General features: G+C 42.9%; 1 protein-coding gene across 1 annotated transcript in view; it reads left to right on the forward strand.

Moving 5' to 3' along the window:
• LOC130118211 (CUB and sushi domain-containing protein 3-like) overlaps positions 1 to 12260 on the forward strand; it is a 473370-nt gene that overhangs the window by 108542 nt on the left and 352568 nt on the right. Inside the window, 2 exon segments of the mRNA XM_056286604.1 lie at positions 1615 to 1680; positions 1729 to 1870. Of these exon segments, the coding sequence (XP_056142579.1) occupies positions 1615 to 1680; positions 1729 to 1870 (208 nt within the window).

Genomic DNA, 12260 nt, shown 5'->3' on the forward strand with positions numbered 1-12260 from the left:
ATCTGTGGTCAAGGTTAAAAAGCAATACTGCTCTTTCGGTTAGACCAGGCAGAGCTTCTTTAATTGGAACTCAAAGCCAATTAAAGATTTCTGCCAGCCATTCTCTGGAATGACGTGTGGAAAGGATTTCCAATTATGAGCGTCACTGTTGTTTTGCTATATTATAATTAGGTGTGCATGATTGTTTAGGTTGGTATGAGATGATGGTTACTAAACGAGATGATAAATCATGTATTTCTGCACACTTATTCAAAACTATTTTCATACAACAAATTAATATATCTGTCCATATTACAATTCATCCTCTATACATTGAACACTGATTAATTGCTGCCCCTTTATTAATGTACAAGTGCTCGGCTTAGTCAAGGATCAAACTAAGTTGTAGCCCCCAATCCCACCTCTCAGCCTCCCTGTCGCTCCAATTTTCCTTCATCTTCTTTTGAATTTCCTACATTAACATCCTTATTCCTTGACCAATCGTGTAATGCAGCATAGGGGGAATGTTGCAAGGCTTTCCGTAGCTGTGCTAGGCAGCTTTGACAGCCCCTGACTGGAAAGCCAGTCCATCAAAGGTTTCAGCTGGCACAGTTGAGTGTCACATATTAGTCCTAAATGATGTGAAAACTGTGAAAGCCCTGCCATCATTATAATTCTTTGACAGAAACTAGGAGATGGGGGAAGGGGGGCAGTGAGTAATAGGAGAGAGATCTGAGGATTGGTGAAGAGAGTGAAATGAATAAGAGATGGATGAAATGAGAGGAGGAGAGAGAGGGAAACTTAAAGGGAAGGGATGGAGAGAAAGTTAGTGAGGAGGGGCAGAGAGATGTGGTTAGAGGGAACAAGGTACCTTTACAGTAGAGTGTTAAGATTCAGCTGACGTGTCATACCACTTCATTCAGGAAAAAAAAACGTTTTTAATACTATAAGCCGTATTTATTACCATTTGTTTGTTTACCAAAACACAGGAAAGTACAGTGATGAATACCTATGTAGCTTTTAAACAGGGGATGGGCATGTTAAAAAAAAAAGCTAGAGACAGACAGATTGAGAGAGTGGGGGAAAGAGAGAGAGAGAGAGCGAGAGGAACTTTATTTTACATACAAAAACTGCATTGAAGTAAGTGGTGGAGGAAGCAATCCAGTATTAATTGGCTATGAACAGATTGCAATCTGCTCATTTGCTACTTGTCTTATTATTTCATTCTAGCCAGTGTGATGAAAACACAAGCCACCAATTAACAAATCCTACATTTCAGATTGTTTCACAGTTTTGTAATTAAACTGGAATTAGTCTCACCACAAACTGGGTCCCAGGGATACATATGCAAAACTGCATATATGTACTGACAACAAATGAACTCAAATGTCTAAATGGCAGGGGAAACTTCTGTGGACATGTTGTGAGCATAATAAAACAAAACTTGTTGTGTAACCTCGATGGCTTTCCCTGATGTGACAGGTATACATGTTACATGTCCGGAGCAGTATGCTCTCCCAAATCAAGCTCTTGAGTGAGTTGCATGTCTGTCCTGAATCTGCAACCTTACACACACTGATCCTCAACCCCCCCCCAACCCCAACCCCTCCCACCCTCGTTTTCTTTCACTGACAGAGGAGGACACCTGTGGCGGCACCCTGAGGGGTTCCAGCGGGCTTATCTCCAGCTTTGATTCCCCCGGCGGTGACTCTGCCGGAGCCGGCGGGGGTGGTGGCGGTGGAGGAGGAGGTGGTGGTCCCGGAAGCGGGGAGTGTAAGTGGACCATCCTGGCTGATCCTGGGGACACCATCTCACTGGTGTTCACCGACTTCCAGATGGACGAGAAGTCAGATTACCTGGAGGTGGAGGGATCTGAACCACCCACCATCTGGTGAGTTGAGTCGTGGGGAGGCGAGAAAGGGGGGTGCGGATGGGGGGGGGGGTTGTGGAACACGTTTACAGAAATGCTTTGGACTATTACATTAGCTGTTTGTGTGTGTGTGTGTGTGTGGGAGGGTGTTAACAGAACAGTGTGGATATGGGTTTGTTGTGTGGGCTGTAATATGGGTTTTGACAGTATGCACCTAGAATTTTTTTTTTTTTTTGGTGCCTGTTTGGACTGAGTGAAGGCTGTTTGTTGTACTGCTCTGTCTTGAAATAGTTGTCGGAGAGTTAAAAAGAATCCCTGCAAAAATTAAAAAAATTCTCCTGTGAAACTGATACAAGCTAGGTTGTTTTTGATTGGCTGGTAACGCCATCTATATGTTGACAGGAGAAACATGCAACAGTGTGGTACTTATTGTGAATGTGTTCAGAGATCTGTAATAATAAGCACTGATACCTGTTATACTGCAATAACCACTATAACAATGACAGTGCGGATTATTATAGAATTTATATAAGGTTTTGTGGACACCAAGGTTTTTTGTTCTTTGATTATTTTTCTTGTATTCGCCCAATTACCCCACCCTTCCGAGCCGTCCCGGTCGCTGCTGCACCCCCTCTGCTGATCCAGGAAGGACTGCAGACTACCACATGCCTCCTCCGATAAATGTGGAGTCGCCAGCCGCTTCTTTTGTCCTGACAGTGAGGAGTTTCACCAGGGGGACATAGCATGTGGGAGGATCACGCTATTCCCCCCAGTTCCCCCTCCCCCCCAAACAGGTGCCCCGACCGACCAGAGGAGGCGCTAGTGCAGCGACCAGGATACATACCCACATCTGGCTTCCCACCCCCAGACATGGCCAATTGGATCTGTAGGGATGCCCGACCAAGCCAGAGGTAACACGGGAATTCGAACTGGCAATCCCCGTGTTGGTAGGCAAAGGAATAGACTGCTACACTACCCGGACGCCCTGTTTTAACATGGAAAAGAGGCAGTTCAGTTTCATTTTCCTGGCATCTTGTCATACATTTTTGCCATGAAAACTTTAAGTGTTTTACTATTTTTTCTTTCCCTTAAGATGCAATTTAGTTTTAGTATTGGAATCTGATTAGATTCACTTCTTTCAGCAAAAGAGCTAAAGGCAGTTCAGTAATTCCACTAAATGTGCATAATAATAGCTAATCCTATGTAATGTTCAATATATAACACCTTTGTATAAAGAAAAAAATGCTATTAAACACTTCAGTTTATGGCTTTCCATTTCGATTAATACAAAAGGCAATCCCTCCTGAAGCAAGGCAATGTGAAATGGATTTGACCTTCAACTTTGTGACCGAGGTTATCCATCTCCCATGTGCTCAGTGTGAATGGGATCATCCTCCAGGTCTATATAATTCCACCAAGCAGTAATTATAATTGGCTGAAAGTAGCTCTAATCAATCAGCGAGTTATGAGCTATGTTGTCCCCGAGTAGTGCCATCGGGGAGTCTGAAAGATGGAGAGAGAAAGACTGCGAGTCAGAGACGGTGTCACGAAGAGACGGAGAGAGTCAAAAGGGGCATGACGGGGAGTGTGGTGATGACTGTTAAGTATTTTATGTTGACACGATTAAAAGGACAGTGACAGGAGGCTGATCTGGGACGACACTGGTGTGTTTTGACTGGCCATCATTTATGTTATGAAAATTTCCCAGTTATTTGAAAATTGTCTGTGAGCTAGAGCATCTCTCTTTGCTTGATGGCAGATGTCTGCTGGTGTGTGGGGGACACACAGTCGAAGTCACAGTTTTAGTGCCTTGTTAAAAAAAAAGAAAAAAAAGAAGCCTTTTAACATGCTACAAGACCTCTTAAAGGTGCCAGAACAACAGAACATTTTATTTTCACAGGTTAAAATGGTCATAGGGCTATTAAATTAAAGAAGAAAATGCAATGATTAGAAAAAGGTGGTTTCTGAACAACACTAATGTAAGCAAGACAAATTATGTAATGTTAACCTTATATGAAAGAATCTGGAAAGGGTGGTCACCTTCTTTTGTGCCCATTATTTATTAATCAACTGAAAACTGAATGAAAATCTATACCTCCACTAACATGGAGAAGTTAAAAGGACTCAAAGAGTATATATTTATTTATCCAGGTGAAAGTTTCAACAACCGAAGCCTTTATTCGCTGGGATTTTCTTTGTGCGTTGTGAGGGGTCACCATGGATCAGTTTCCTTGAATGCTTCAAACCACCCAGGTGATGTTATTGTATGTCACTGAATGTCAGACGCTGTCAGGTAGAATTCCTATTTCAAGCCTGATGAGCCAGCTAGGACCTGCTGAGTTTGGAAAGTACTTTGACTAGGCCAGGTAAACCAGTAGTAAGCCAACAAATGAAAATACTAGTGAACAGGGCATGCACTGATTCTCTCCTTTGCTGAATTTACTACTCTTTCACCTCCCCATCTTGTGTTTTTGAATGCATATGAGGTCATTGCACGGTGGCGCAGTGGTTAGTGCAGTCGCCTCACAGCAAGAAGGTCCTGGGTTCGAGCCATGGGGTGGTCCAACCTTGGCGGTCGTCCCAGGTCGTCCGCTGTGTAAAGTTTGTGTGTTCTCCTCGTGTCTGCGTGGGTTTCCTCTGAGTGCTCCGGTTTCCTCCTACAGTCCAAAGACATGTAGGTCACGTGAATCGGCCATACTAAATTGTCCCTAGGTGTGTGTGTGTGTGTGTGTGTGTGTGTGTGTGTGTGTGTGTGTGTGTGTGTGTGTGTGTGTGTGATGGACTGGCGGCCTGTCCAGGGTGTCTCCCCGCCTGCCACCCAATGGCTGTTGGGATAGGCTCCAGCATCCCTGCGACCCTGAGTAGGATAAGTGGTTTGGATAATTGAATGGATGGATGGATGTGCTTTCCTGAACCCTCTCCCTCTTCTTCCCCTTTGCCCACAACGATTGTCGCATCCTTTTCTCATGCTGGCTCCCCCTTGTGATATGATCACACTGCTGTTTGACCTCTACCCATTCCTGACTGTGTTACCATCAGCAATCAGTACCCTCATTGTCACCACAACAAAGGACACATGATTCAGTCCAATCTCTGCCCCCTTCCTCAGTCCTCACAACCTATCACAAAGCAACATCATCCAAAAATGGTTTTGTTCAACACTCCTTCTCTCAATAACAAAAGCCTCATTCTGAATGAATTTATAATTGACAGTGACCTTGAGTTCCTCTGCCTTACTGAAACCTGGCATAAACCCCTGGACTATTTCTCACTAAACCAGACCACACCCACAGGATTCACATACATTGACAAACCTCATTTTTCGGGGCAAGGAGGTGGTGTTGCTCCTGTTTTCAGGAATGACATTAAAACAACCACCATTTCCATTCCTGCCACTCATTCATTCAAACGCATTGCCTTGCCACTCCCTTGGTCACTGCCGTTATCAACCCCCCCCCAAGCCAGACCCCTCCTTCCTCTCTGACTTCTCTGATTTTCTGACCCAGCTATGTGCCATCTCACCTTCTGTTCTCATCCTTGGTGATTTTGATATCCACATTGATGACACTGACTGTAAATCTGCCATAGAATTCCTCGAACTGCTACAATGCTTCAACTTCACACAACATATCAACTTCCCCACTCACAGCCGTGGTCACATCCTGGATTTAGTCTGCTCCACTGGTCTCAAAATACATCAATGCTCCAGCCTCAACCTCAGTATCTCTGACCACCTGGCAATCACCATGGACATTGACATCCCTATCCCAATCCCAAAAGTCAATCGCATAATATCCTTCAGAAATCTCAAATCTATCTCACTCACCTCAGCTCCTTCTGCCTCTCTTGCCAGTAAAAAAATGTCTTTCTTGCCTCCCCCACTGATAAGCCCTCTGATCTTGTCAAGTATTATAATGACACACTCTCCTCCTGCCTTGATCAGCTGGCTTGTATTAAAACCGAAGCAGTCTCATTCACACATTCAGCTCTCTGGTATACTTCTGAACTCCATCAAATGAAATCCTGTATGTGGCAGCTTGAAAGACTCTCCAAGAAAACTGGATTAACTATGCATCTCCAAGCCTGCTCAGACTACATACAACAATACAAAGATGCTCTCACCACAGCCTGGTCCACCTACTACTCACACTTCATGCACTCTGGCTCCATCAACCCCAAAGCTCTCTTTTCCACAATAAACAAACTTCTCAGATTCAGTGACAATACCTTCAGTTCCTTCGCAATTAATAAGTCCAACTCTTTCACTATTCCAATCTAAAAATGACACTACCTACAGCAACCTGACCACCACCCCCACCCTCACCACCTGCCCCCCCCCCTTACTTCTCAACCCCTGTCAAAGTTTCCCTGTGTGCCCGATGGGGCTGTCCAATCTTATAGTAGGAATGAGACGCTTCACTTGTCTTCTGGATCCCATACCATCAAATCTTGTTAAGGACTGTTTCCCAGCTATTTCCTCACCCATTACAGAAATCATTAACTGCTCCTTCAGCTCTGGCTCAGTCCTCAATATGCTTAAACTGGATGCTCTCACCCCATCCTCAAAAAACCTGAACTCAACCTTGATATCATGAGCAACTTCCGGCCCATCTCCAATGTCCTATTTTCTGTCAAAAATACTGGAATGTGTTGTCATCTCTCAATTGAAAGCTCACCTCATATCCAACAACCTGTTCAAACCATTTCAATCTGGTTTCCGTTCACAGCACAGCACAGAAACAGCCCTCCTTAAAGTCACCAACAACCTCCTCCTCTCCCCAGACTCTGGCCATCTTAGCATTCTCATCCTCCTCGACCTCACTGCAGCTTTTGACACCATCAACCACACCATTGTTCTCTCTCGCCTTGAATCCCCCCTCAACATCACCAGTACTGCCCTGTCCTGGCTAAAGTCATATCTCACAAACAGACAACAGATCATCAACATCAACAACTGTGCCTCCTTCACCGCTCCCCTGTTCCAAGGCGTTCTCCAGGGCTCGGTGCGTGGTCCTCTCCTGTTCATCCTTTACATGCTCCACCTTGGTAACATCATACGTCGTCATGGTATCCACTTCCACTGCTACACTGATGATGTCCAGCTCTTCAGCTCCACTAAATCCATCACCACTACAACTTATTCCAGTCTGACCAACAGTCTCACTGAAATTAAATCATGGATGCAAACCCACTTCCTCAAACTAAATTCTGATAAATCTGACATCATCATCATGAATCCCATATCCCTTACCAAAACCACTCACAACTTTTGCCTCAGCATTGATAACTCCACTCTATAGCTCTCCCCACACATCTGTAACCTCGGAATCATTTTCGACAGCAACCTCTCCTTTGAGCACCACATCAATCAAATGGCCAAAAACTGCATTTTTCAACCTAAAAAACATGCCTCGTCTCCGCTCATCACTCTTCTTCTCTGCTGCCAAAACATTGATCCATGTCTTCATCACATTCATGATTGACTACAACAGTGGTTCTCAAACTTTTTGTCATGCCCCCCTTTGGAGGAAGAACATTTTCATGCCTCCCGCCCCAACAGAATGGTGACAGAATGGGCCAAGTTTAACTTTATTTAAATAACATCAAGATCATGAACATTCCTTTCACTTTTCTTTCAGTAATTTTTTGTTCCAATAACAAATGCAAGTTCCACTTCAACTTTATCAAACCTCATTTTGTGACATTTGTCACTGGATTGCTCCATCAGCCTGTGTGCTTTTTGAAAAAAATTAGAGATAAACGAAATAAAATTTGAAAATCACCTTGCTAGAACAATAACAATAAAGTTCAATATGTGCAAAAAAAAATAACAAATGCAGATTTGGGAAAAATTATGAGCAAGTCAATTTGTATGAGCTCAAGTCTTATCACTGCGTTAGTGGCTACAATGAGCCTGTTTTGCACTGCACGTCTTTTCAAAATGGGGTTGCAGGCTTGATACTGCCACTCTCAAGTCATGCTCAATGTTGATCTTAGATCTGTACTTTGTTTTAAGTGAGGCAACAGTAAAAAAGCCCACCTCAAAGACATAGGATGTGGTGAAGGGAAGCAGAATGCCCACAGCCCTCTGTCCTATCAAAATCAGAACTACAAATTGGGTTGGAAATTGAGAAAGAGGGAGTGGATACTCCCTCTCAACACCAAGGCAGAATTCACTCAGTGTCTGAGTTGTAAAGCTCAGCCTCAGGATGGAGTCAGATGTCATCTTGATGAACTGGTCCTCTTCAGCAGAGCTGAAATCAGCAGGTGCTGCTGCATTGAATGGATCTGTCACAACAGTCATACTGAGCACTGTTGTTTGAGAAGTATTTTTGAAAGAATCCTCTCAGGGAAGAGATGTGCTCCTTAAGACATGACATCCCCGTGGTGGCTCCAGAATCACTGGTTTCAACAAACTCACTCAGATTCTCAAAGAAATCAGTATTTCCTTGATCAAGTCGCCTGCCCCACATCTCAAGCTTTCGAGTGAATGCACTAATCTTGTCTACCAGGTGAGGAAGTTGCTTGTCTCTGCCTTGAAGCTGAAGATTTAATTCATTCAGATATCCAAATATATCACTGATCAGAAATTGTTCATCACTAAACTTGCTTGCAACTTCATGCATACCCTTCTCCTCCAGAAACACTCCCATTTCCTCTCCGAGCTCAAAGACTCGCAACACTTTACCTCACGAGAGCCACTTAGCCTCGCTGTGAAACAACACAGCTGAATGTTCAGCTCCCATCTCCTCACAAAGTGCAGAGAACAGCTTCCCTCTCAGGGGTCTTGTTTTGATGAAATAGACCACGGGAACAACATTGGTCAAAACCTTGTTTAGGTCAGGGCTAATCTGTCTTGATGCTAGCGCTTCTCTGTGTATGACACAGTGCGTCCATTGCGCATTTGGTGACATTCTCATGATTAGTTCCTTCAATCCCTTAATTTTCCCTGCCATAGTCTGTGCACCATCCCTGCAGATGCCTGCACAGTTCTCCCATTTCAGCCCATGTTCTGTCAGGTAACAGTCAAGAAGCCTAAAGAGCTCATCAGCTGTCACTCTACTTGGGATGTACTTGCAAAACAGCAAATCCTCACACAGTGAGTCTGACATGACAAAGCGAACATCAGCAATAAACAAACAGTCTATTGCTGTCAGTAGCCTCATCCAGTGAGTTGTTCTTCAATGTCATTTGAAATGTCGAATATAGTACATCTTACAACTGTATCATTGAACAGAAGGACAGCCTTCAGTTTTGCGGCACTTGTCTCATCAAACATAGATAACACCATATCTAAAGCCGCATGAAGTATGAGCTCCTCTGCTATTGTGTGTGGTTTCTTGCACTGGGCAATTCTGTATGCGACTTTGTATGATGCCATTAGTGCTTTGTTGTTCACTGATGCAGCTTTTACAAAGCAATGTTCCTGCTGACAGTATGCACCAAGTTTTCTCTGAAAGAACTCGAGTGGCTTATTGACGTGACTGGGGTGTAATGTCTCTAAGTGTCTTCTTAATTTGTTTGGTCTCATACTACCAGCTGCCAGAGTTTTCAGACATAAAATACACACTGGTCTTTCCTCATCTCCCACCATATTCATTGTGAATGTAAGGGCAAGATAGGCTTTGTCGTATTTTCCTAACTTGGCTTTTGGCTGATAACTGTCAGCTAAGCACTTAGTCTTGATTGTCTCAGAGGCATCGCCTGTCTTTCTTTTCATCCCTGTCAAATATCTCTCCATTCTGAGAACCTACAGACCCTGTCTCATGATAACACGTTTTGTTGATTGTTCCGCTTTGAAAAATATTCCAACGTCAAAACAGTAGTATTGCACTACACCCCCCCCAAGTTCACACCCGCCCCCAGTCATGCCTCTGTGCCCCCCCCCCGGGGGGTGCCACACACTTTGAGAAATGCTGGACTACAACAACATTCTCTACTGCTCATAATACAAAGTCCTAAAACAAACTCCAGTACATCCAGAACTCTGCTGCTCACCTACTCACCCACTCCTGCTCCCATGACCACATCTCCCTTGTCCTCCAGAACCCCCACTGTCTCCCTGTCCCACAACGGATCCAATTTGAAGTCCTTCTCCTCACTCACAAACCCCTCTATAACCAGACCCCCTCCTAACTCACAGACCTGCTCACCCTACCGCTCCTTCCTGCAGCCTTTGCTCCTCCGACACCAACCTCCTGTCTCCATCACACAGGACCAAGCACCAGACCTGGGGCAACAGAGCCTTCTCAATGGCACTCTCTCCCCAAACACATCAGACACTGTGCTGATCTGTCCATGCTCAAATCATAAATCAAAACTCACCTTTATAGGTGGCTCGCATGGCCTTTTTTCATCTCTAGATTCATTTGGAACAGCAAAAAGCCAAGAATAAAATTGACCACACTCCAACTTCCTAAAAGCAAGGGGGTATGGCTTTACCAAATCTTAGGGAATATTTTTATGCAGCCCAACTCAGACCTCTGACCAGTTGGTTTAGACCTGACTATGAATCTGGGTGGAAAGAAATGGAAAGGGAGATACAGGGTTACCAGACCCAGATTTTGGTGGGAGACAAATATTTAATAAGGGCAATGAAACATGTTATGAACCCAATAGTAGCATTTACACTAGAAATATAGAATGTTATAGTAAAAAAATATAAATTAAAGAGAGGGTTTCGCACACTAAGGTGGTTTGCATATGACTTAAAGTTTAAGCCAGGGGTGTATGATCCCATATTCAAAGAATGGGCACAAAAAGGCATCACGGCAATGTGTACAGTTCTAGAAAATGGTGAATTTATGAACTTCCAAGATTTAAAGGCAAAATGTGGTCTCGAAAACAAATACTTTTTTAGATACATGCAGTTAAGAGACTACTTTACAAAACAGATAAGGTAGGAGCCAGGTGAAACCTCAAATAATGTGATTGGGGTGATTGTGGATGCATACAAACAGAAGGGGCTTAGGGTCATCTCTGCTTTGTACCAAGCTTCGGGTGGAAGCAGGGGGGACTCAGCACTCTACATAAAAGCAAAATGGGAAGCAGAGTTAAAAGATTCAAATAACAGAGGAAGAATGGTACCAAATGTGTGAGACACAGTGTACATCCACAAACTCACAAATATGGAGGGAATTCTGCTGGAAGAATTTAACTCACTTTTTCATAACACCCAAAATAAAAAGAAGGCAACTTGCTGCACAACAGTGTTGGAGGCTGTGTGGGAGCATGGAGGCTGACCACTCATATTTTCTGGAAATGCACAAAGATAAGGTTATATTGGGAGAACATAAATGTAGGTATCAGCAATATTTTGGAATATTAAATCTCAAACACCTGCCCTGTGATGTATTTTGGTAACACTGATGATGTTGTGATGAGAGAAGAGCTCTACTTGACTAACGTTTTACTTGCAACAAGTAAGAAAGCCGTTACCAAAAATTGGCTTAATGTTAACACCCCAAAACAAGAACAGTGGATGGAAACGGTCAAAGACATTTTGTTATGAAAAAGTTACATACCTTTTGAGAGTCCAAGAGAATATATTTAAAAAGAACCGGGGAAAATGGAACATTTATATGGGAAATGATACCAACTAAATGAATGCCTAATTAAAATATTTGTTTGAATATTGAAATATTTCCAGACAACTATTTATTGTTATTTTTTTATATTATTATTTCTATCTGTTTGTATATTTTACTGTATTCTTTTTTTGTGTTGATCCAGTTGTACTGTTCTGTTTATATCTTTTTGAAAACTTAATAAAAACTTAAGTGAGAAAAAAACTCACCTTTATAGAATTGCTTTTAATGTATGATTATCACTGTGTTATATATTTTTGGTGTGTTGCTTTTATGTTTAATTTATCTTATGCAAAAGCTTGTTTGTGTACCTTGCAAAGTGCTAGATAAATAAAATGTTATTATTATTATTATTATTATTATTATTATTAATGTGCCTCCTGTACTTGAATTCAAAATCCAAATAGATTTTTTATCGACAGCCCTGTGATGGTCTGGCGGCCTGTCCAGGGTGTCTCCCCGCCTGCCGCCCAATGACTGCTGGGATAGGCTCCAGCATCCCCACGACCCTGAGAGCAGGATAAGCGGTTTGGATAATGGATGGATGGATGGATTTAATTATTGTTGATTATGAGAAGTGTTTTTTTTTTTGGTCTGTTCTCAATAATGTTTTTCCTCTCCTTTCCCCTCTTCAGTACTGACATAATCCCCTCACAGTCAGAATATTTGTGCACCAGCTTAAAATGGATGAATTCTTCAAATTGCCCAAGGCTTGGGCGTGATCTTGGAAAAAAGCTTATTAAAAAAAACAACAATCAAAAATTGGGCTGTATAATATGATTCTGTCTCAACCCTCTGATTGGCCGGTTGAAACGTTTGACATT

This window comes from Lampris incognitus, chromosome 9 (genome assembly GCF_029633865.1).
Source record: "Lampris incognitus isolate fLamInc1 chromosome 9, fLamInc1.hap2, whole genome shotgun sequence".
Classification (NCBI taxonomy): Eukaryota; Metazoa; Chordata; class Actinopteri; order Lampriformes; family Lampridae; genus Lampris; species Lampris incognitus.